General features: G+C 40.5%; 1 protein-coding gene across 3 annotated transcripts in view; it reads left to right on the top strand.

Moving 5' to 3' along the window:
• Positions 1-27042, top strand: part of LOC126359744 (uncharacterized) — a 227891-nt gene that overhangs the window by 143328 nt on the left and 57521 nt on the right. Inside the window, exon 1 of one of the 3 annotated variants that reach the window (XM_050007655.1) lies at positions 18138-18404. The exons of the other annotated variants lie outside the window; for them this stretch is intronic. Coding sequence (XP_049863612.1) covers positions 18260-18404 — 145 coding nt within the window. The 5' untranslated portion in view covers positions 18138-18259. Of the gene's footprint in view, positions 1-18137; positions 18405-27042 lie in introns of those variants that run through there. 3 annotated transcript variants of the gene reach the window in all.

The raw sequence follows: 27042 nt of genomic DNA, 5'->3' as shown, positions 1-27042 counted from the left end.
CCATTGGAACTAGTGACGGCCTTGGGAGCGCCAGTCCTGACAAAACTCTACCATCTGGTGAGTAAGATGTACCAGACAGGCGAAATACCCTCAGACTTCAAGAAGAATATAATCATTCCAATCCCAAAGAAAGCAGGTGTTGGCAGATGGGAAAATTACCGAACTATCAGTTTAATAAGCCACAGCTGCAAAATACTAACACAAACTCTTTGCAGACTAATTGAAAAACTAGTAGAAGCCGACTTCGGGGAAGATCAGTCTGGATTCCGTAGAAATGTTGGAACACGTGAGGCAATACTGATCTTACGACTTATCTTAGAAGAAAGATTAAGGAAAGGCAAACCTACGTTTCTAGCATTTGTAGACTTAGAGAAAGCTTTTGACAATGTTGACTGGAATACTCTCTTTCAAATTCTAAAGGTGGCAGGGGTAAAATTCAGGGAGCGAAAGGCTATTTACAATTTGTACAGAAAGCAGATGATAGTTCTAAGAGTCGAGGGGTATGAAAGGGAGGCAGTGGTTGGGAAGGGAGTGAGACAGGGTTGTAGCCTATCCCCGATGTTATTCAATCTGTATATTGAGCAAGCAGTAAAGGAAACAAAACAAAATTTCGGAGTGGGTATTAAAGTCAATGAAGAAGAAATAAAAACTTTGAGGTTCGCCAATGACATTGTAATTCTGTCAGAGACAGCAAAGGACTTGTAAGAGCAGTTGAATGGAATGGACAGGAGAATATAAGATGAACATCAACAAAAGCAAAACGAGGATAATGGAATGTAGTCGAATTAAGTCGGGTGATGCTGAGGGAATTAGATTATGAAATGAGACACTTAAAGTAGTAAATTAGTTTTGCTATTTGGGGAGCAAAATAACTGATGATGGTTGAAGTAGAGAGGATATAAAATGTAGACTAGCAATGGAAAGGAAAGCGTTTCTGAAGAAGAGAAGTTTTTTAACATCCAGTATAGATTTAAGTGCCAGGAAGTCGTATCTGAAAGTATTTGTATGAAGTGTAGCCATGTATGGAAGTGAAACATGGACAATAAATAGTTTGGACAAGAAGAGAACAGATGCTTTCGCAATGTGGTGCTACAGAAGAATGTTGAAGATTAGGTGGGTAGATCACGTAACTAATGAGGTGTTGAATAGAATTGGGGATGAGAGAAGTTTGTGGCTCAACTTGACTAGAAGAAGGGACCGGTTGGTGGGACATGTCCTGAGGCATCAAGGGGTCACAAATTTAGCATTGGAGGGCAGCGTGGAGGGTAAAAATCGTAGAGGGAGACAAAGAGATGAATACACTAAGCAGATTCAGAAGGATGTAGGTTGCAGTAGGTACTGGGAGATGAAGGAGCTTGCACAGGATAGCATGGAGAGCTGCATCAAACCAGTCTCAGGACTGAAGACCACAACAACAATAACATCAACAACACGAGCTACGGTTATAGAGTAAGAGAGTTGTGTTTCACAGTATCGAAGATGAGCAAGTATAATTGCTCTTAAGGTACGCGTTTTAGAGCCATGCTTACGAGATATTTTTTCTTGTTTTGGTCCATAGTGTCACCTCTGAAAGTTGCCTAACTTACAGTCATGACAACAACAGTGCCAGCAAGCTATTTATGAAGTTACACGTTCAATAAATCATTTGAACCATTCTTTTACAGAAATCAGGCTCAACGAGTTATTTCACAGGATACACCAGATATGTATACATGTTTATTGTTAACGTTAATGAACCCATTATTTTTTAGTTCTATTCACGCAACTGCACTTAAAAACTATTTCTAGAGGCTACCAGCTTTGAAATATAAGTTGGTCCAAGGAAAGCAACAGTTACACAGTAAAATGATTTAGAGTTAGGTCTAAAACATGCTCTGCTACCTGAAAGACATTTTATGTTACCGGGAAAAGTAATGATAAAATTTGGTTGGTTTGTATTGAATTCCTCTCAGAGCCACTGACAGCTTGAATAATGTGTAACAAATGTCATAATTCCCTCCAGCGAACAACTGTGGAATCTGTAGTTTCCGAACCAGGGTCCCTTTCTTCGAATTGATAAGTTTGTAATTTACCTTTCTCCGACATCCAAGAAAATTTGTAACCTTTCCAAAGAATCACCCTGTATAGCTAAACACTGAAGGAAAAACATCACAAGAAGTAATCAATATATAGCGATGACATTACGATAATACATTTGTCTAGGTAACGTATGTAAGTGATTAACACTGCTAAATCATCGGTTAATTTAAGCACAAGATAAGCCATTTCAAATGTGAAATGTTGATACATTAATAACCGGTGTAACAGCCAGAATGTTGAATGCAACCATTGAAACTAGCACGCCTTGTGTTGTATAGGTGCCGCATGTTAGTTTGTGAGATGGCGTTCCATGTCTGTTGCACTTGGTCAGTCAGTACAGGGGAGGTTAATGCTGTTTGTGGATGACGCTGGCGTTGTCATCCGCTGATGTTCCATATGTGCTCGATTTGAGACAGATCTCATGTTAGAGCAGGCAAAGACTAACTGTCGACATATAGTAGAGCATGTTCAATTACAATAGCGGTATGTGTACGAGCATTGTTCTATTGGTAATTATCTTCCCCCCTCCCCATTCCACGGATCCTTTCCATGAATGACATAAGGATAACCACAGGCGTGCTGCTCTCATTGGAAATTACACCCCAGACCGTAACTCCAGGTGCAGGTCCAGTGTCTCTAGCACTCAGACAGTTGGTCTCCTTGTAACCAACACACGGCCATCAATAGTACCCAGGTAGAACCAGCTTTCGCCAGAGAAAACAACAGACTTCCCCCCTGCCCTCCAATGATTTCTGTGGTGCCAACTGCTGCTCAAATTGATACTGCAGATGCAGTACGATGAGCCAGAGCCATAGACCTAACACGATTGTTTTTCGTCTCAAAAGTGCCAGAGACTGTCCTGGACCCGGTATTCTCGCGACCGTACATTCTCATTACGATCTCTGCCAGCAATCGGGTATGGTGGCTACAGTGTTGGTTGCTTGACCAAACAGGGAGGTCATCGGTTACATCGGATCATGGATGGACAGGAAAGAATGTCGGCTGTGCCCTTCCAAAGGAACCATCCCGGCATTTCCCTGTTGTGATTTTAAAAAATCACGGAAAACAAATCAGGAGGGCAGGACGCGAGTTTGAACCGTCGTCCTCCCCAATGCTACATTCTTGCCGAGTCTTTGTGCAGTGTGGCAGAAGGAACATCCAGCTTCTCGCGTTTCTATTAAGAGACCTCGTTCATACATAGTGAGGTGCTGATAATGGCATCTTTGTCACCTTAAATACATACTTGACTAACATCGACTCCCCACGTACAATCTCACAGTTGAATAACGCTCGCCGGCCTCTGTGGACGAGCGGTTCTAGGCGCTTCAGTCCGGAACCGCGCTGCTGCTATGGCCGCAGGTTCGAATCTTGCCTCGGGCATGGATGTGTGTAATGTCCTTAGGTTAGTTCGGTTTAAGTATTTCTAAGTCTATGGGACTGATGGCCTCAGATGTTACGTCCCATACTGCTTAGAGCCATTTGAACCATTTAACTAACGCTCACTACCGTGACAGTGTGTATATAAAGCATAACTGGCTTCCTCACAGTGGCATTAATAGCGTCAGTCTTTGCGAGCTAACACTCCAAAGATGGTAGGGGTCACTTGTGCTTCCCCTTAATCGAAATGTCATTGCTCAAACTCGTCTAGGAGTTGAGCCGCACGTGTCGCATTGCACGCCCTAAATTAGACACTTGTGACCTTTTGGTTAAATTGACTGGCTGATGGCAAGTTTGTATAATACGAAGTCAATATAACATATAATAACTGTAATAATAATATAGGGAACTAAATTAACGACCCATTAATGATGTAGGCCACACAGTTGCTATTTAGTTAGAACAATTCAGAAAGCAAACTAATTACGAAAGTGGTCGTATTTAGAGTTACTATTACGTTCGACCGCATATCAATTTGACACAGTTCGACCATTCACAATCTCATGGCGTAATACAAGTTATCTACCCGAAAAGTCAAGAGTTCACACCAGGCGCGCGGCTGCTCACCGCTCAGAGACTAAGTCCCGCGATACCATACAACACGATATTTCCTAAGTCGTTTCACTTCCTAGCTGCCTAAAGACTGACTGTCCGCTTTCGCGTCTCAATCCGAACTGTACCCTTCGGTGTCTCCAGCCGAACTGTCTGCTTTCGCGCTTGCGCCAGCGCTGTCCCTCTGCCCGTCGACGGCCGCGTTTTCCGCACGCCGAATATCCTTGTTCCATTGACTGGGGCAGTTCCCTTTCCTGAAGCAGTTCATCTGATTGGCTACACCTTATTCTACATTATTTTACATTTTAACATATTGAAATAATCAAAGCTTGACCACTGTCACGTTCTAAATAAAGTGACAATAATATACATTACACAATAAACGTTAAATTCTTTGACTTAAAACCAATACAATTTCCTTCTTAACTTTGAATGTAACGGCCAGTAGCCTTGCACTAATATGTTCTAGAATAAATAAATTGTTGTTGTTGTTGTCTTCAGTCCTGAGACTGGTTTGATGCAGCTCTCCATGCTACTCTATCCTGTGCAAGCTGCTTCATCTCCCAGTACCTACTGCAACCTACATCCTTCTGAATCTGCTTAGTGTACTCATCTCTCGGTCTCCCTCTACGATTTTTACCCTCCACGCTGCCCTCCAATGCTAAATTTGTGATCCCTTGATGCCTCAAAACATGTCCTACCAACCGATCCCTTCTTCTAGTCAAGTTGTGCCACAAACTTCTCTTCTCCCCAATCCTATTCAATACCTCCTCATTAGTTACGTGATCTATCCACCTTATCTTCAGTATTCTTCTATAGCACCACATTTCGAAAGCTTCTATTCTCTTCTTGTCCAAACTAGTTATCGTCCATGTTTCACTTCCATACATGGCTACACTCCAAACAAATACTTTCAGAAACGACTTCCTGATACATAAATCTATATTCGATGTTAACAAATTTCTCTTCTTCAGAAACGCTTTCCTTGCCATTGCCAGTCTACATTTTATATCCTCTCTACTTCGACCATCATCAGTTATTTTACTTCCTAAATAAAGAACAGAAAAAAGTATTATGCACTAAACTTTACAACAAATACTCGGTTACTAATGATTCAGTAAGGTGTCATGCTGTCATCGGTCAATGGGTTTTGTGTTGAGAAATGATCTGATGCTTAACTGAAAATACTGATAACTTAAAGTTACTATGTCTTTTAAACAAATGAAGTTACAGCGTTGATATTTACAACATTTGTCATTTTAATGATGCGCTTCTATATGAAATGTCGATCGTTCGCTTAAAGCATTCAGGTCTTTGTTACAAAACTTGTCAATTTCTCTTTAACAGTAAATCCTAAAACGATCAATATTCAAGTTTTACTTGGATCACCATGAAAATTTATGAACGATGGTGCATGAAAATTACTGTGACTTCATTCCCTGAATTACTACAAAATTAAATAGGTTCCATAAAGGTTTCCCTTTATGGCTGAACTTAGGTCTGCCATATTTAACACTGCTACGTCTTCTTGCCTGCAAACGCCTTCTAGTGGGTTTCCCTGTAACATAGGTTCTCGACTGTCTCACTCGAACATTGTAGCGCTTAGGCCTCAATAGACAAGACACCTGTGAGTTTCCCCGTTTTGTGTTGAATCTGTGCTCTTTGTGGCATGCGGTTCTGGATGACAGTGTTCATTTCACAATTCTTGAAGGGTGACTCTTTCAGCCATATACTTAAATGAGAGCGAAATGTTCGTTAACTCACATCTTGTGCAACTGAAATTCGAACATAATCTTTCAGATGTAGAAACACCTACCAACTTTCTTTTATGTAGCACAACTCCTACCTGGTGCTGTGTGTGTGTGTGTGTGTGTGTGTGTGTGTGTGTTCTCTGGATTGGGGTCAGAGCACGTTATCGTTCTCTCTTTTTGTTATGACTGAAAACAGTCCGGAAAATGCACCGCAACTGTTATGGCACTGTGTTACACTTCACTTGCTATGCACATCCCTCTGACGTGCATCTCGTCGCTATCGTTGACGAGGTCGAAGTGGATGTTGGGCCGACGTGGAGCTGATGTGGCACTGGACGTTCTGCCTCGTGTGGTGCTGTGATATAAGTTGCACACAGACATTGTGTAATGCAATATTCGCATTCACATCTTCCATAACAACACATGCACTCTCTAGCACTTGGTTAATCCTATTCAAATTTCTTTGGTGATGCTGTAATTGCTCTACCCTGACAAATTTGGTTTTCCCATTCCAGAGAAAGTTGTGAGCAACATTGATTGCTATTTTACACAATTTGTTATACCTTAAAAGGTCGGATAGTGGTTGGTTAGTTTCTATTCGTTACCTATTCCCATTATAAGCTTCACAGTGAAAGATAATGTGATCGATGGACCACACTGATCCGTTTCCTGACTGGTTTTTGAGAAGTTATGCACTAGGCGTTTTCGAACGTAATGGAAGTATTGGTGGAATCTTCGACACGTTTCACTGCTATCCCATTCATTCTGTCATGTACACATTTTCCAATTCAGATGTTGGGACTTTAGTCAGATCCCTATTACGTAACCAATGGGAGGCTGCACATCTTACCGAAAATTGGCTGGGTAAACTCCGAATATCTCATCGGTTGGCGTGGTGTCAAAGGGCCCAGTGAGCCAGAGAAGCACATCTCTTTGTACATGTCACAGGATTTGGCTATTCCGTGCACTGAACTCTGTGCGTGCTGACACTTCCTCCGAAGCCTATGATAGACCTTCACTGCACACAGTGGTAGCTTGTAATTAGCTGCTGGGACACGGAAAAGTTTCTACATATTGTAGCTTCTTTTTTGTGTTGCGTGGAGTTATGCTTTACGTCCAGTTGGACTCCAAGGTCTATTCTCTAATGTAATTATAGGACCTCCACGTAATAAAAGTTGACCTCTAAGGAGTATGTAAGTGGTTTTCTGTGGTGTTACGATTAATTTGTTGTCTACACATCATCACTGCATCTGGGAGCTATAGTAAATTACGTTAGATCAATGATGACCTTATAAGACGAGCAGCAGATAGACTATTAATGAAGCAAATAATCTGCCCAGATTTAAAAAAATTATATGACAAAAAATCGGAACCTCTGAATCTACACAAAGTGTTTGGAGTTCTTGTGCAAGCCCATGGAACAATGGAATTCAATGTCAGGAATCCAAACCACCCCCCTTCCCCCTCCCCCCTTTCCCTTCCCCCTCCCCCCTTCACCCTGCGCCCTTCCCCCTCCACCCTTACCCCTCCGACCTTGCTCCTCCGACCGTCCCGAGCGAGCGCTCGGCGGCGCCTGGTTGCTGGGGTTAACACGCCGATGTGAGTGTGCCAGATGTTTAGGTGATGTTCGGTCGCGTTGTCGTCGTTTCTTGTCGTTACATATTTGATTCAGTCAAATAAGACAGACATTTGGAGTCGCTTTTACGTCTCATAATGGCTTTGGATTCAGCAAAAGTATCGCCGATTCTCCGTTTCTCGCCCTGCCGCATTCTTTCCTCACACTGGCACCTGATACTGTAACAGAAGCCAAAAATTACCCTAGCAGCACGTTTTTCAGGTGTGTCCCCAAGTTAGCAACAGTATTTCTCCTTTTTATACTTAACGATTTCCTTCTTTTTGCTCTAATCGTGAGTGTATTTCCAATGTCCTTTCACAGTTATTGTGTTATGAGGAACATTCCATACAGTGTATCGATTTGGTAGTCATGCATTTATTGTATCGTGTCTTAAGAAAGAACGATCATTTGAAACTGACACAAACCTTCCGTCACTCACGAGAAAGCAAACCATCAGTCTTTTTCAGCTCACTTTCGACCTGCTCGCTATAAACCCTTTACACTACTCAACATTAGAGTATTACTACGTGGGCTGCCATTTGATCGCTCCTCTTAATTATCAATGTAGCAGGCTAGGAAGCTGATTTGGCGGGGAATGCAAGATGTAACATTCCATACTGTTCATTATTGGCTTCTGTTTACAGACAAATATATTGGCAGCCTATTTGTGGTTTAAAAAGAGGTTATTTTAGGTTCACATGACTGTACATAGAAACTATTTGGTACTTTATTCACATGTTTTAGAAGGACAAATGGTCAAATTAATACACCAAATTTTGCGTATAAACGACACTCTGCATTCACTTTTTGCAGATGTCTCCTTTAACTGCATGTGTATACACTGAGGTGACAAAAGTCAGGGGCTGCCCCCTAATATCGTGCCCGAACCCGGTTTGCCTGGCGTAATGCAGCCATTTGACGTGACGTGGACGCAACAAGTCGTTGGAAGGCCTCTCTAGAAACACTGGGCCATACTGCTTTTACATACATCAATATAAGCAAAAATGTTGCCGCTTGCAAAATTTAGTGCACGAACTGACCTCTTGATTGCGTCCCATAAACTTTCCATGGGATTCATGTGGTGTGATCTGGGTGGCCAAAACATTCGTTCATCAAACCAATCGCGAAAAGATCTGGTTAGGCAACATGGCGCATCGTCATCCATAAAAGTTCCATCGTCGTTTGGGAAGATGAAGTTCATGAATGGATGCAAACTGTCTCCAAGTAGCCGAAGTTAACCACGTCCAGTTCATGATCTGTTGAACTGGACCAGAGGATCCAGTCTACTCCAGGTACACACAGCCCGCACCATTACGGAGCCACCATGACCTAGAGTAGTGACTTGTTGACAATTTGGGTCCATGGTTTCGTGGAGTCTGTGCCACACTCGAATCGTACCATCAGCTCTTACTAACTGTAATCGTGACTCGGCTGACCAGGCTATGGTTTCCCAGTGGTCTAGGGTCCAATCAATATGGTCACAAGCCCAGGAGAGGCGCTACAGGCGATGTCGTGAGGTTAACACAAATTCGTCGTGTCGATCACCTGCAGCCACAGCTCATTAACGTCAAATTTCGTCACACTATCCAACGGATATGATCGTGATACGTCCCACATTCATTTCTGTGGTTATTTCAGGCAGTGTTTCTTGTCTAGCAAACACCGCTGCACTCGGTCGTTAAGTGAAGGCCATCGGCCACTGCGTTGTCCGTGGTGAGAGGTAATGCCCTAAATTTGATATTCTCAATACACTCTGGATGCTGTGGCATTCGGAATATTGATATCCGTAACGATCTCCGAAATAGCATGCTCCTTGCGTCTAGCTCCAACTACCATTCCGCCCCAATGTCTGTTCAAATGGTTCAAATGGCCCTGAGCACTATGGGACTTAACTTCTGAGGTCATCAGTTCCCTAGAACTTAGAACTACTTAAACCTAACTAACCTAAGGACATAACACACATCCATGCCCGAGGCAGGATTCGAACCTGCGACCGTAGCGGTCACGCGGTCCCAGACTGAAGCGCCTAGAACCGCACTGCCACACCGGCCGGCTCAATGTCTGTTAATGTTAATTCCCATCATGCGTCCATATGCACGTCGGAAACCTTTTCACATGAATCACTTGAATACAAATGACTGCTTTTCTTTTTTCTTTTTTTCTTTATTGTTAATTCCACACCTGATACAGCTAGGCCAGCAACGGGCACATTACGCCGCTCTTTGGCCACAGATAAAACTAATGATACAAAAGAAGACGATCGCGCAACAGACAAATGTAGACATATAAAATTAAAACACATGGAGCCATTCACGGGTGCAGAGTCCAAAATAAAAATGTTCAGACACGTGGACTCGCACAGGGATGACCAATGGCACACGCGAACGTTGGAGCACAAACAAGTAACACTGGAACACTTGAACACAAACGCGACGACACAAATAAACACTAGGCAATGATCTCCGGCGCGCGAAAGTTCACGATGTGTGTGCGAGTCTGGGGACCTGCCAAAAGGGGAAAAAAGGGGGGAGGATGGAAAGGGGAGTTCGTAGATGCCAGTGGCAGAGGAAATGGGAGGGGGGAGGAAATAAGGTAGGGGGGTTGGGGAAGTCTAGGGGAGGAGGGAGGGAGGGAGGAAGGGAGGAGGGAGATAAGGGACAGAGGGTGCCCTCAGCAGAAAACACAGGGTGCCGTAGAGGAAAATCAAAGTTGGTAGGAGGAGTAGATGGAGGGGATGAGGGCATCATCAGGAAGGGGGAGTTGGTGGAAGCAACCTTGGGTGAAGGTATGGCGAGTAGGGAGATGAAGAGCAGGTGGGATGTGGGAATGCAGGTGTGGCAATGGACAGGGGTGGGTGAGGATGGGAGAGACAAGCAGGTCAGGGGGATCAAGTTTGCAGGATGTTTAGAGGATCCATATCCATTTGAGGAAAAGAAGGAGGTGTGGGAACAGAATAAGGCCATAGAGGGTCTGTGTGGGGGTGGGGGGGGAGGCAGATGCAATATGTGAGGTGGAGTACATGGCGTTCTAGAATTTCAAGGGATTTATAAAAGGTAGGAGGGGCAGAAAGCCAGGTGAGATGTGCATAGCATAGGATAGGGCGGATAATGGTTTATATGTGTGGAGGATGCTGGAGGGGTCCAGACCCCACGTGTGGCCAGAAAGGAGTCACAAGGGGCCTTGGCTTGGATTGTCCAGAGATGGGGCTCCAGGAGAGCTTGTTCCGGCTCAACTTATTATAATTACATAAAAATTAAGTTGTATGTAATACAAACATTTGTTTCTAGTAACATGAAGACAAATTTGCTTATCTCTTCATTGTTTTGATGAACTTAAGAACACATATTTATGACAAAGCAAGTAGTTTTTTTATTTGACCAAATCAAATGAGTGGCCATCGTTTTCTTTATTCTTAGATCAAATTTCATTTGGTCGGTTTTATGAGTAGTTGTTAAGATAAGTTGTAAATATTTAAAAAAATGTAGTGTAAAAAGTTTACATGAAAACTGTGAGCATTGTATTTCTTCCAAAAATAAAATGACACCTATGGAGACTCCAATTTTTCAGATTTGGTTTTTTGTTTTTGGTAACCCCAGTTTGTTTTTTTTTTGCACAAAAAAATTGTGCATGATTTCGGCTCAGTGTGAAAAGGGGAAACGTTGCCTCTCCATTTAAAAAATCGTAGAATGACTTAAAATCTAGGTAATTTTTCCTCAAAAGTTTTTCTGCACATGATCCTTAAAAAAACATTTTTTCACTTTCAACTTAATTATTAACATCATATTGTTGTATTAACATTACTAAGACAGTTTATAAGCTTACGATGTAAGGCAAATGTAATGAGAAAAGCACATTTTATTTTTAACATACTTAATCTTTCATAAAGTCTTTTATTTGCCTTGTAACTTGAATGGAATACTCAGACACAACATGAAATAAATATGTTCACATTACCACCAGGTGATGGGAACACACACACACACACACACACACACACACACACACACAGTGATGATCTCTGAGCTATTTTATGTATCGCAACTTCCCATTTGCTATCCTGAAAAACTGAGTCAGCATCCCTCCATAATGAGTAAGATGTTGAGCTCAGAAAGAGAAAGAGGTGTTAGTATTGTGCTATTCATAGCTTGGGGGTAGGTATTTCGAGAAAGGAAAACAAAGAAGGAGTAGAACATAAAGTGAAGGTGTTATGTGGAATTTTAGTTATTTTATAATGATTATTATTAATATTTATTTCTATAACATTTTTTATCAAATCCCTACTCTTTTTTAGCTAAGTAATCCTTCAATGTACAAAATGTAATGCATAACAAGTATTTTTAACTGCCTTTGTAAATAAATGTATTTTGGCAATTTCTTTCATCTCTTTTGAGAATTAATTGTACAGCTTTATTCCTTGAAAGAAATGCTGTTTTGAGTTTCATGTTTATTTTTTTTGGTAAATGTAAGTTGAGTCTATCTCTTGTTGCATGGCCATGGACAGAGCTGTTTGTGCAGTAATTACCAACGTTATTTTTGATGTGTACAACTAACTGGTAAATGTATTCACATGGAGCACATAAAATCCTCGGTGTTCTGAACAGATCTTTACAATGAGCTCAACTAGTATTTTTGGTTAATATTCTTATGGCTCTTTTCTGGAGTTTGAAAATTGTGTTCATGTTTTGTGCATTTGTTCCCGAAAAAAGATTTCCATAGCTAAGAATTGAGTGTACATATGAATAATATGTAACTAAAAGACACTGATAGGATTCTAAGTTCATAATATGCTGAAGACATTCTGTTTGCAAGTACCTTTGTGTGTTCGCACCACCCCAACTGAGAATCAATACTCATTCCTAGAAATTTTGCATTTCTTACACAGTCTATAGAGGTGCTACCTAAATTTAATTTAACATTGTCATTTTTCCTCTTCAAACTGAAATTCATGGCATTAGTTTTCTTTATGTTCAATGTCACTTTATTACTTATTGACCAATCATAAACTTCCTTGAGAGTTTCATTTGCTTTCTCGGCAAGGAGTTCTCTTGTTTTCTCAGTGACTATAATATTGCTGTGGTGCAGCGAAGAAGATTTTTTTCACCATGAGTGAGACTACTGGGAAAGTCATTGATGCATATCAGGAACAGTATAGGTCCTAATACGCTACCTCGCGAAACCCCTATATTAATGTATTTTGGTTGTGGTAAGTGTTTTACTAAGAGTGTAGAACTATTTAAAGTATGTGTTTCCTCTACTCTTTGTACCCTATCTGTTAGGTATGATCGAAACCAGTTGTTAGCTAGGCCTCTTATTCCTAATGCTTCTAATTTATTTAATATGATCTTGTGGTCGACTCTATCGAACCCCTTAGAAAGATCCAAAAATATGCCTGTGACACACTCATCTTTATCAAGAGCATCAAGTACAACTGTTGTGAATTCTACTATGGCTGACTCCATATTTTTGGCACTTTGGAAACCAAACTGTTATTCGCTTAAAAGATTGAATTTATTCAGGTAATACGTTAATCTGTCTTTCATAATTGCTTCAATTTTTTTTTGAGAATTCTGACAGCAGGGAAACTGGCTGGTAATTTTCTATGTCTTCTCCATTACCTCTCTTAAGCAAAGGTACAACTCTTGCCTGTTTTAACTGCTCTGGCGTGAAGGATTCATTTATTAAATTTGTTAAGGAGCCTTGTATAATCCCTATGCATTGTTTCAGTACACACATGGTACTTCATCTAAGGTTGCTGACTTTTTTTTTTAGTTTTTGAATTGTTTTACTGACTTCATTCTCTGTGGTTAGCAGTAACATCATTGTATTTAGTGCAACATTATTTACAGGTGTTACGTTTCTTTGGGGGAATTTTTGCTGTAACTTCTCTGCAATACTTGAAAAATGCTCGTTTGAATAGTTTGCTAGGTGATGTGGATCATTTATTACTTTATCCCCCTCCCTTAGCAGTATGTTACTCTGCATTTGTTTGCCTCTCCCCATTTCCTTTTTTATAACATCTCAGGCTGCTTTGCTTTTATTCTTTGCATTATAAATTATTTTGTCATTAAATGTCTTTTTTGCAGCAATCAGCACCTTCCTATAGATCTTTTTGCATCTATGATAGAAATTTAAGAATTCTGGATAATTGCAAATCTTTATCATGGAACTGACGTGTTTAACTGTTTTGGAGGACTTCTTAATACCTGCTGTTATCCATCTGTTTTTCTGAGATATTGATACAGACATGCATACTTTTGGAAATGCCTTTTCAAAGTTGAAGTTGAACAAAGGTTTTCACATTGGTTTCCTTATACACTTCATCCAACCTTTGTTTTTCTAGTTCTTTTGAAAAATGTTTTATTTTGATTTCTGATAGATGTCATTTGTAGGCTCATAATTTAGGCAATAATTCGATGCCTGACTTTACTGTTGTTATTTGACAGATATGGTCTGATAGTCTTAGATCTTTTACAGCTACATCACATTTTTCCCTGTCCATATTTGTGGCCACATGGTGATTACTAATGAAGTCGTTATGGTAGCCCTTGTTGAACTGTTGACCAATAGGGACGTGCCAAAACTTTGAGGGATGTTTGTGAAGGTGCTGCTGGATTCATTTATGATGTTAGTGTTGCGGTTAATGTCCCCACAAATTATTATGTTGAATTTTGTATTTGAGACTTTATCTAGAACTTCTGTTAACTTATTGAAAAAAGTGTCCACACTACCACTGCGAGATCAATACACACACAAAATGATTAATTTCTTGGTGATATCAAGCCCTGTTAATTCAATAGCTGATATGTCAAAGTGTTTCTCTTCACTTACGGTGCTGAGATCATGTCTTGATTTGAACTGTGTTCCTTTTCTGATATAAATGCATGATGCTCCACCCCTTGTAGTTATTCTGCAATAAGAGTTTGTCTTTTCATACAATGATAGCACTACATGTTGGATTTCCGTCTCTCTTCACCAGTGCTCAGTAATAAAAACTACGGTGCATTCAAAGATTGGAGCTCAAGTTATAATAGTTGTATTTTATTTTTTATTGATTGCATGTTTGATAGAGTATTGTTAAGTCTGTGAAATGCCCCATGTTCCTCTTTCCAATGGTCTTGTGAGTTATTGTTTCAGTTTTTTTAAAGTGCTGGAGATATTCTTCACGTAGGGGAACCCGTTGTCTGGATTTATCCTAAAAAAAGACCTACTTTTCCTACCTATGACAACAGGTATTTGACCTTGTGTGGCTCGAGATCCATCCCCTGTTCTTTCATGAATCAGCTGTATTAAGCTTCCCTCCCCAGTCCTGTTTAGGTTTAGGCCATGCCTAGTGAAACGCGATTTGTTGATAGTCCCAATGGGCACCAGAGAAACATGAGCAAAGTTGGCAGTCCTCAGAGCCATCCCTAACCCCACGTTGATTCGCCTCACAGCTCCATCAAGGTGCAGTCGATCATGGCGCAGGAACAGCTCAGCAAAGTGTACATTGGTGCTATGAGTCAGGGAAGCTATCTTGCCCATGTCACCACCTATGTCATATGCCCCTTCCCTGTCCAGACTGTTTCCCACCCCACCCACTATCACCACATAGTCCTCTTTTGTAAAGTCCTTACATAAAGACCATAGGTCCTCTATCACATGACTTAGCCCTGCATTTGGCTTGAAGACACTGGTGGCCTGGTACACTGACCCTAAACATTCCTATAAGTGAGGACTACACTTCGCCTATGGCTACTACCTAGCAGCATCAGTTTCTTCTTCGTAGCACTTTGTTCATTCCTAGGCTTCTTGGCCTCGGTTGAAGTGTGCTGCATATTTCCTGCTCCTTGTTCTACCGGAGGCTCTTCTCCACTTAACTCTGGCAGTGGTAGATACCTGTTTTTTGTGTTGATGAAAAAACTGTCAGATCGAATTCTCTTTCTTCCTATCCTCTTACCAGCTGCTAGTTCCCAACCACCCTCCTCCCTCCTCTCTATCTCCTTTGATAATTAGGAGTTTCTTCCTTGCTTCCTCCAGCTGTGCCTGAAGGGCACAGATTTTCCTTTCCAGTTCCCCAATCAAAATGTTTCTACTGCATACTCTGCAGTTCCAGAAGAGAGCTTCTTCTGTTCTCCCAACATTCTCCCCACTGCAACCCCCCAAGTGAAAATATTTCCTACAAGATTGCCAACAATTCCCTCGAGTCACTACCCTATAACAGCTCCCACATTTTCTCACTCATGGTTAGTTTCGAAAGAATAATTAAGTTTAAGGAATGTTTTAAATTTGTCAATGACACGAAATTGGTTGTGTGTAAACAAAAAATGACACAAAGGTCTTATATGCTGTGGTTGTTTTTATTTACGTTATCAGGCATGTTTGGTCAGGTTTTTAAACGGTTATAGCTCGTAAAATTTAGGCCTAGCTCGCGTCTATCTAACTAGTAAGGCCAAGATCACGTCTATCTAACTAGTAAACAATATGAAATGTGTTAGTTCAATACGACTTAGAAATGTTTAATTACACTTTTATTGCGTCAATAGTCATTGATGAAACTAGTAGCAGCCCTTTTTAAACGAATTTTGCACTATGAAGAAACTTGAATAGAATTTTTTTATTTATCTCACGCAAAATTTTGGGTAAGTGCGATTATAGGGATATCAGCTAAAGAACAAGTTTTTTCAAGAACAAGCGCTACTGGGGCGTTAATATTCAGTTGTGTGACAAGAATGGACACGACAGCAAGCATACAAAACAAAGGATATTTAAATTTGACACTATTTCCTCTTAAGTTCTTTTAGCGGACGAAAAAAGTACTTATGATCTCACTCGGCGGCTATCTGAAATACACATAAAACTATTAGCATTGCACTAGCGATGAAATTAAATTTCCCTTTATCTTCCAATATTTTTGTGTGAAAAAATACATTAACACATATTTAATGAATTGTCTAATTTTATATTCATTTCGCTCTCGACTATTAATGGCTGTGTGTCCTCACTTTGAAGCTCTCTTTTCCGAACAACTGATTCCATGCATGAACCTTGGCGCCCATTTCAACTGGTGAGTGATCAGAAACTGGTTATCTTCTTTAGGTGTCCAAAATCTTCAAAGCAATTATGTATGCTATGCTGTGAGGGTTTTGAAAAATGTCTTGTTGCTTTTCATTTAGGAAGTTTCGACGGTCTTCAAGGACATTTGTGTATCTATCCCTGTTTTAGGTACAAAGCTTCTAATTTTGGTATGCAATTTTTCTGATCTCAGATCAGAAGTCTTGTTATTTTCAAGAAAATCTTCACTTCCCACACAGACAGTATGGCACTTTGCTGTATAGCTAATTTACATACTTGCAAATTATAAAAGAAAACTTAATGTTGGATTGGTACATGGCAGTTTATTTTCAGTTATTCTGTAATGCAGACACGAGCATAAATTATTTTCTGTAAATGAATGGAAAGTCAAGACACTGTACTTGCTTCGATTGTGATCTTGACTTGAAAGTGAATGATGGCTGTGGTGGTGCACGCTGGTTGTAAACAAATTAGTAATCTGTTTTTGTGGTCATCCTACTCTGACCTCTCTTTACTGCCTTGTAGTCACTGGCCTAAGTCAGCCGGCTAATATGATACTTTCCAAGGATTCATTTAGCTGAGGAAATGGAAGTTAACAACCTTCCTACAAAAGGTAATCAATGAACTGATCATGTACAAATACTAACTATGTGTACCTGATCTTTTCTCTGGAAATTTATCTAAATTCCATGTAGTGTGCACAATTAGATAGAAGCAGGAAAGGTGAATGAATAAAACTGAAGGGTTCTGAAAAAGGAACGGCAACCAGTGAGCTAGTTCCAAAAGGTGAACGAGTTTTCCCATCTCTAATACACACAAACACACCAAAAATTTGTTGTAAAGGACTAAGCAAAACTTGTTTACGTTATCCATCATGTTTTTTCCCTTACATGACTAATAACGTCATAAGCAAATTGTATTTTTCTCCTTCATTAGAAATAAGCTCTTGACATGAAAACGTTATTTAATGAAAATTGCTTCATCAACTTTTATTCTTATTTATACACAGTGTAGACGACAGTTCTGTTCCGTTACTGTAAAATCTAATTATTTTTTCGCTTTCAGTTGTCTGACCTCGGTTATGCACTCAATGGAGAAAAATACTCAATTCGCCATGGAACATTTGCAATTTGTCTCGAAAACACGTAAGTGTAATACAATACAGATTAAGAAGATACAAAAACACAAGCACACTACGATAACATGAGTGAACGGTGCGAAAATAATTTCCGATGTTAGGTGGCGACGAGCAGGAGCAGACTCAAACTCTATAGTGTTGACAAATGAAATTTGTGGGGATTTATTGCTTGCACAGTTACCAGCGCAGTTATTTATGCGGACAGAAGATGATTAGCGATTCAAGTATCAGTCAGCAGCTTAATGTATATATATCTAATGTAATAATCAAATGTTTCCTGTAGAAACAACTACATAATTTTGCAACTGAGGTCAGTGAATGTATGTCACCTATTTACGTGTGCGGCAACCAAAATATTTACAATGGACAAAGGTTGTTTAGTTTCTCTCATATTATACAGTGTAATTGAGAGTTTCTGCCATAGTAGTATTACGCGTATTTCAATCAACACTTCACACGTAATCAGAAATTTCGTGCAATACGGACCGTTTGTTGTGTACAAAGAGTTTAATTCTCTTGTGACACAAACATATCTTTGTGGTTTGGGATATAGGTTTTTGAATTAAAGCGGCAAAGTTATGTGACGAGTGTGGTGGTTGTAATTGAGTTGCTAGTTGTAGTTTTGTGTATGTTAATATGGCTTTTCACATAAATTTTAGTAGTGACATAATTAAGTCAGACAACAAAGTGCAGTACATTCCGTGCTACATTGCAACAAATGGAACAGCAAACGTATCGAAGTATTTTGAACCATATGTAAAAACGGATGCAAATGAAAATGGTACTTGGTTTATTTCTTGGAACATATGTTATTTTCCGAAATGTTTAATAATTAGTTTTGCTTAATTGTGCCCTGTTGTTGTTGTGGTCTTCAGTCGAGAGATTGGTTTGATGCAGCTCTCCATGCTAATCTATCCTGTGAAAGCCTCTTCATCTCCGAGTAACTACTGCAACGTACATCCTTCTGAGTCTGGATACTGTGTTCATCTCCTGGTCTCTACGATTTTTACCGCCCCCCTCCACACACACGCTTTCCTTCAGTGCTAAACTGGTGATCCCTTGATGGCTTAGAATGTCCTAGCAAACGATTCCTTCTTCTACAGGTTGTCCCGCAAACTTCTCTTTTCCCCTTTTCTTGTCTAGATTTTTCTTTCTTTCTTTTCTTTTTGTCAATTATGCAGTGGGACTTGTATCCTGTGGCAATAACAAGTATTACATTTACCAATATTAATTCACAAGCACATTCTTCTACACAGAGTTTACTGATTTCAAAATTGTTGCATTTTTTTCCTTTTTTGATGAATGTGTCAACTACTGTATTCTTATTGGACGCACATGGGTAGGTAAGTAATTGATAAGCATTTGCTTTCAGATTTTCAATTTTTTTTCTTATATGGTGTTCAGACATACAAATGAAATCAATTTTATGGGAATCTCTGACAATTTAATTTCCTATGGGTGTGTGTCCTTACTCTAGTAACCACAGGGAGTTGCCTTTGTATGGTGGACTGTCTTATGTTTTCTGCATGAGTGTAGGCCATGGTAATGATATCTCCGTCTTATGGCAACTACTGGAACACCAGTAAGAGATTTTGTATCGATCTGAAGGAGCACACTCAGCAGATTGGTCATTTCACCATAGAATCTCCACAAAATCCAAATTTTTGCACTCAGTAGCTGCCCCTGTTTCGTCCAGGTAACCTATAATGCTGTTCTAAAGCCAGCTGTTTTCAGCTGCTTCAACTATCCATACCTGATCTTGTTAAAATTCTTACACATTTTCCTACGTTTTCTGTTACATACCCTGTAGGAGCCCACCAGATGCAGCCTTCTACATTGGTGTAGGATTGTGTCTTCTCATGTGCTGTGGTACTAATGAGACAACATTCAGTTTGCAAACATTTATTTCTAAGAGGTTTAAAATTACTGTCTTCTTTCTAGTGCTGCCTAGCACCAAGTGTGTTGAGCCCACATCGTACAAAGATGCAGGATACACATCAGCACCCGACTATAAATCTGCTGCTGCAGGCCCTGGCATTGCCTGAAGTCAGTGCTATGGCCACATAGCAGGAGGATATGGCGGCCAGTGTGACGCTACAGCCTGTCATAGTTCTGGACGAGTGTTGGAGCCTCAGCGCTCTCATGACTTAAACTGTTTTTAGGCTCAGGCCCAGAAATCTGCATGTCATTATTGTCAGTTGTCAAGATGGCGTGTAGATGGAATACCCACCAGTGACACAAAGGACAGCCTAAGAGGTAGTGTCAGCATACAGCTGGTAAGGCCATACTCAATACTGCCGAGTTGCGGCTCAGGTACCCTGTTCCCAAATTGAACAGTTTGCAGACAGGCTGATTGGTTCTTCATCCACGGAACAATGGCCTGGCCCTCATGTTAGGGTCGTCACAGGTGTGACAGGCAGGCTTGCAGGGTTCAAGGTCCTTTCACAGCCAGACATGGACTTTTAGCAGTGTACTCCAAGTTGGCGGTGGCTGTAGGCTTGTTATTGTACTCAGTAGGCCATCCTTGTAAAGAGTAGAGCCGATGCTCCATTGATATCATTGATGCTGGTGGTTTGGCCTAATTCAGAGTGACAGGATGGAAGGCAAGGGCTTAACAGCAGTCAAGAATGTGATTCCTCATATATGTGATGGAATGTGCTCACGTTGTCTGAGCTTTTAAGCATTCTTTGCTGGCCTAATGTTTAACTTCAGGGATTATGAGCATTCCTTTATGCTGTGCAGTGTTGTCTGAATGTTGAATCTGATGTTCTGTCGTGCACAAGCTGAGGTAATGAGCTTCTTGTGTGTTTGTACTTCTTATCTTCCAAGTGGTGACACTGGTTACACCATCGTTGCGTACTCGGTGGCTGTGTACCACTCAACTTCATCCCTGTCAATTCCAACAAAATTTGACTGCATTCTTATCTACTATTCTGGTGTGCAAAAATACCTAGATCCAAGAACCTGAATTTAAAATCACCAATTGGTTACTAGGGTGGTCACAGGCAAGCTATAGACAGGTAGAAAGTGTGCTCCAAAACCACTTTGTTTTGTCAAGGTTTTGAGTTTGACACCTTCTAAAAACAAAACTGGGTCACTTCCTGTCGAGTGACCTAATGGTTCACACTCAATCTTCTGCATTTTTTATGAAATTTTTACAGGATGTACATAGGTTTTACATAAAGCTGGGCAGTCGATAAGTAGTATGGTAGGGCCACTAGCCAACCCAGTTTTTTCAAGTTGTGACAGATATGAATAAATAAATGAAAGTTTGATTTACTGTTGACCAGGGTCCAAAGGGACTCCTACACTGAAACTTAGTGGTTCTGCTCAGATTTATCACACCTTCCTGTCAAAGTAGCTCATAAATTTAGATCGCATTTTGGCAGCTTTTATCTTATCATAGAATGACTTTCTGATACTGCTTTTTTTTTCCATTTACAATCAACCACTACCATCATAAAGCTTGCAAGTGGCATCTTGATCACTCAAATAATTATTGAGTCATTGAAAGTTAATGTCGGTTTTAAAGTCATCATTTTTGTCTGATTTTCAAAAGACTGTAGCTCAAGAGGATCTTCTTGGATGTGATTGTTCTTTGTACGATTGTAAAGTGGGAGTTAGAATTATACGGTAACTTGATCAATGTTCAATGCAACATTTCAATGTGGTATAACATCGGTGTTACAGATAATTCTGCATGTCACCTAAAGAACCGTTCTGTGAAAAAGGGCTTATGGGTTGTTACTTTGGAATCAGCTGATCAGTTGAAAGCTACCACAAAGAGCAAAGTTAAAAATATATTTTGAAAACACTTTGCAGTAAAAAGAAAGCCTTTGCAACAGAAGTCAGCTACACAAGAGATGAGGCAGAGGAAGTACATCAACCAGAATCAGTCAGCACAAGCCTAGCCGCAATTGGAATCTCTCCAGTGAAATTTCAGTGGATGTCAATGAGGGATACCAGAGGTTATGCAAAAAGAAAGCAAGTGAAACTCAAGAATCAATTGCACATAACATAGTTGCTGCGGGTTGACTGAAGTGTCCGATCCCGCCTGTCGGCTTTGACCCGTGACGTAAGACTGTTGTGGTGTGTGACGTCATGACAGCGCGGAGATTGGTTTGTGAGTGTGGCGTGTTAGTAGGTGTCAATGTTTTTTGCTGTTTGTTGTGCCCTCTGGTGGTGTGTTTAGGCGTTTTGTGTTGTGTGGTGTATTGGGTTCAGTTTGGTGTTGCTGCTTGTTCAGGGTGGTTCTGGTTTTGCCTGTGTGTGGAGAGGAATTGTTTTCAGTGTGTTAACAATTTAGTTTTTGTTGTGTGAAAGTTATTGTAGTCCTGTTCGCTGTAGGTCGTATGTTAATTTGAGTAAATTAATTTGTTGCTGCTCTTGTTTGGTATGGATATGACTGATAAAATTAAGTGTGCGTTTGCGTGCTGAGATGGGGACGAATTTGATGGAGTTGATTAAATTTCTGCAACTGTTTGGTTTGTTGGCAGCAGTTGTGAAGTGTGCTGTTTGTGGTCATGACAAGAAATTGGCAAAAGTTGCGGTGTCATTGACCAGGGTTGGTTATATGTGGTGGTGCCGTAATGATAATCTACGGCGCTCCATACTTTATGGTTCCTGGCTCGAGAAGTCTAGGTTGGGCATGCACGAGATGCACTGTTGACGTACTACTTTTGTTATGAATCCTCTCACAGTTTTTGTGCACATGAGATTGGTGTGAGAGAGAGGAGTGTGCTTGACTGTTTTTCGTTATATCGTGAAATGTGTTAGGAGTTTATTAAGTACAGGGGTAAGTTGGGTGGGCCTGGGGTTGTGGTAGATGTGGACGAGTCACAGTTTGGGAAAAGGAAGTATGGAGTGGTTGGTGGCCGGGTGTGTGGGGGGGGGGCTGTTGTATTGGGAGGGGGGGGGGGGGTGTTCGGAATGAGTTTTTAGTGTTGTGAAGGAACGGACTAAGGGGGAATTAGTGGGGTTAATTGAGGAGCCTATAGAACTGGGTTGTACTGTAATTTCTGATGCTTTTTCTTCTTATAGGGGGTTGGGTGAGAGGGGGTACAATCATTTAGTAGTGAACCAGTTTAGAGTTTAAAAATTGAGACTGGAGCTTGTATGAATACCATAGAGGGGATGTGGGGGGCCGTTAAGTCAGTTCTTGGGAGGGGGAAGAGGCACTCTTCTAACCTTCAGTCTCATTTAGATGAGTGCTGTTGGCGGAAGAACGTCCCTAAGGGCTATTGTTTTTTTCGGGTTTGGTTTAAGGGCTATTAGTAAGACGTACAGGCTGAATGTGGTTAGTTAGTGTGGTTTGTGTGGGTGCGTGCAGCTTGGAGGGGGGGGGGGGTGTTTAGTTGTTGGTAGTGTTTGTGAGGAGGGGTGGTGGTTTTTGAGTTAGTTGTGGAAGATATATTTTGTTGCATTGCAGTGTGATTGAGATTTCTTTTTTTAAGTGTGTTTGTTATGTGTTGTTGTGGCTGGTGGGGTGGTTTTGAGTTGTGTGGTTTGTGGTATTGGTGATTTGGTATCGTGTGTTGGTTTGTAGGTATGTAGTTGAAGGGAAGTTTTTGATTCCAATGTGTGGTTGTGGCTTTGGGTGTTCTGACATTGGGAACTGCTGTTGAGCTATACAGGTCAAGGGAAGTGTTCAATTCCAAAGGATGTTGAGTTAGTAGAATTTGAGGAGTTTTTGGTTGTCGTTTTGTGTGGTTTGGTATGGTGGTGTGTGTGTCTAAATTTGTTTATAGTTTGTCCCCACCCAAAACCCCCCAATTTCCCATGCTTGTCATGTTAGTTTGGTTTGTTTTTTGTTGTGGAAGGTGTGTGTGTTGGTTTTTTGATGTATTTTCGTGTTGTCATGTTTGTGTAATGACATCATAAGGGCATATTGGAGTCGTAATGGATGGTCGTTTCCACCATATTTGTGACATTGTGGGTCAAAGCAGATGGGTGGAATCGGAGGCTTCCTTATTTCCATTGGTGCTGGGGTCTTTGATCCAAAAGATTTTCCAACACCCAGTACAAGTAAGGCCTGTACTAAATGCTTAGATCATTGGCTGTTGATTAAAGAACTGAAAGCAATGATGCAATTGTCAAAGCAGTTAGAAAAAGTGCAGATTTTGGCATTGCCATCTCAGAGTTGGACTATATAAAAGGAATTATGCAGTAGTTTGGTGTCTCAGAAAGAAGGTTAAATATTGTAAGAGGTCGTGCAGCATTATCTGCAAAACCTATGCTACATTGTATTCATATGTTACCTTCAAGATCCATGAAGTTACTGTTTGATTTCAACTTGCACTTGATTTCGTTTTTGATATTTAAATGTAAAATGCAAATTCATTCATGTAAAAAGCTAGCATGTTCGTAGATGGTGAAAAGTGTTGTGATGAATTCCAAAATAACACAAAAAATTGAAATGAACAGATAAACATTTCTGAAACTTAAAGTCTTAGTAAATTAATTTTTATTTTAAGAAAATCAAAGATAACCAATAACAAATTTAAAAGATTTTACATAATTTTTCAAATGTGCATACAGCATTCAAAAAGTCCATTCGTTCTATGTTCATAATAGCAGTTAAAGCAGTTTTTTAACTTCTTTATTGTCTTTGAACTGGTTTGTCTCATAAATAAAACAAACTTGCTGTCATGAAACAAAATATCTTTTCAATGCAGCAAAGAAAAGTCAACTCTTAGGGGGACCCTTGTGAGATAAAGACTTTTGAAAATGAGACAAAACTGATAATTCATTTTTTGAATTGACTTCAGTCTTTGATAATTCAGTAATTGAGTAATCAGGATGCCACTTGCACAGGCTTATGGCATGGGGTTGGCTGAAAAGAGGGAAAAACCAGCATCAGAAAGTCATTGTCATAAGATATGATATGTCAAAACAAGAACCAAATTTGTCATGACAAGATTTATTAGCTGCTTTGACAGCAAAATGCTATAAACCTGCTGTACACAGAGGAACAGTAATGCAAACTTGGTGAGTTATTCATATCCATTCTGATATGGAAAACCTGGCATTTACAAGGGCGTAGCTAGTGGCTCTGCCATACTACTTATCAAACTGTAATTACATATGGCTTTATATAATACTCATACATGCATACATCCTGCAAAATTTTCAAAAAAATTGGAGAGGGATGTGGGGGGACCTTGTTTAGATGTAGGCCATTGACATAGAATTCTACATCTTTCTGAGAAATGGATATCGGAGAGATATTTTGAACCCTAATACTTAAAAGTGATCCTTGCATTGTGCTCATAATTGGTGACTGAATTATTTTTGAAAGTAGATTCTGTCATATTAGTGTGTCCTCCATTAATTTACCCAAAAGAAAAAGTAAACAATTTCAACATAACTCTTATGAGTACATGTACACTGGTGTGCAAAACTGAAAGACAAAAGTAAATTTTGCCTAATGCGTCACTGGCAGGTAACATAGCTTGATAAAACTTGGACCATACCTAGAATGAATTGCTAGGGTGTAGTAATAAGATACCTGAAAGAAATATGCAGTGAGAGGAACAGAGGTGGCACTTTTATTCAATTACTTTGAAATCACTGCTTTTTTTAAGGTCCCAAGGACATTACAAAAGGCAGGACATGGTTTGTAATAAGGTGCGTGAACACCATGGACAGCAGTGCATGCTCTGCAATGGTGGGCACAGTTTTGGTAAGGAGTTGTTCTTCCACCAGCACTGTGGTTGACAACTGCTGGGTGCTCGTTGGTGCATGTGAGCATACTGCAGTATGTCTCAACGCAAATTTAAGATGGGGGGAACAGGCACGCCAGTCAACTTGACGAATATCCTCTTGTTCCAAGAGCTTTTCCACCTGTTCATTCAATGTGATCACGCATTGTTGTCCATAAAAATGAGGTCAGGACCGAATGCAAATGCACCCCTGAAAAAGCGCACAAGGGGAGGAGTGCAGTGTCACAATACCAATGACCAGTGAGTACAGCACATTCAAAGATTTGGAGGTCAGTATGCTCATGCAACCTTTATGCCTCCCCACACCATAACCTCTTGACCACCAAAACAAGTCATGTTGGACAATGTTCCTGGGCGTATTATGTGATCCCACCTCTTGCCATATTAGGTTACATTGAGTCAATACTGATACTGAATCAGATGCCATCCAAGAAGAACTTGCGACGCCAGTCCTCGTGCTCTTGGCTCCGTCGCAAAAGGTAGTGCTGATGTGTGGGTGTTCGTAGAACACTACATACTGGACATCAGGTGAGGAAACTATCTCCCTGTAGTAGCTGTGCCACTGTGGAGCATGACATTGCATGCCTTGCAGTCTCATTAAATGTGGTTGCAATTGTACCTGCTGTTTGACATGGTTTCCAGTGTGTACCCGCTGTTTGACATGGGTTTCAGTGTGCCTTGCCTGTTGCATGCTGTAGTGATAATCTGCAGCTGTAGTTGACCACGGTTAACCACCTCCTCTCCCTTGGGCGGCATTACCTGTGGTTTGGAATGCTTCTTGTGCACATGAAATGAGTTCATGAGTAACACGAAACTTCTGGGTTACGTTCATCACACTTTGTCCTTCTTCCAGATTCCTGATAATTCTTTTGCGTGTGAAATAGTCCAGATGTTTGCTCCAGGCAATGTTGTACTGAAGGACCCCATGTTGTACTGAAGGACTGCTTGCCAGTTTACACACACACAGTCTTTTCTCATTCCTTCAACTGCTTCATATTGTGGGGTGAGCACCATTTGCCTCTATAGTTTTGCTGTCCTGATGATGGCAGGTGCCATTCAACTTTCTGTGTACAATTGGGTGACCTGTGGCACAAGCTCCTGCACTTTCATTCGTTTTCACTGACTAGCTCGCTCGTAATTCTTGTAGAGCAGTGTATATTAGGCTTTACAAATTATTGCAACATACAGGAGGTCTCTCTTTTGATGGTCACATTTCAAAATTTTAGAAACACATTTTCACAAAAAGTACAGGTCTGTCTAATTGTCACTACTGTAGAATCTGTTACAATGTAATTTAATGGGATAAAGTGGTGGAAGGCCCAGATAATTTGAGCTAGCTATAAATTACTGCAGATAATGTTGCCTGATTCTTCCTGGACTCCCAAATTTGAACACTGCACTTGTGCGATTCACAGTGCCTCTGCCGTACTTTCTGCCACTGGCATTTCAGGCACCCACTCCGTTCTGTGTAATGCAGTGTAAAGTGCAAAATGTTGAAGAAGATGTGGCTGATTTTCTGTAAACTGGTGTCAACCCAATCAAGAAATACTAATTAATACTCAGTACAGCATTATATACTGTGTTATGCCTAGTGGAGTGTTTGGCCCCTTGAGGTCACACAGCGTCTCGCATGAACCTGTCCTGTGTCCACCTCTGTGCGTGTGGCAGACATGTTAAAGAATCAGTCAAACAGCGTTT

The sequence above is a fragment of the Schistocerca gregaria genome, chromosome 1 (genome assembly GCF_023897955.1).
Source record: "Schistocerca gregaria isolate iqSchGreg1 chromosome 1, iqSchGreg1.2, whole genome shotgun sequence".
Taxonomy (NCBI): Eukaryota; Metazoa; Arthropoda; class Insecta; order Orthoptera; family Acrididae; genus Schistocerca; species Schistocerca gregaria.
The sequence above is the reverse complement of the archived record's forward strand: the minus strand, read 5'-3'. Positions and strand labels throughout refer to the sequence as shown.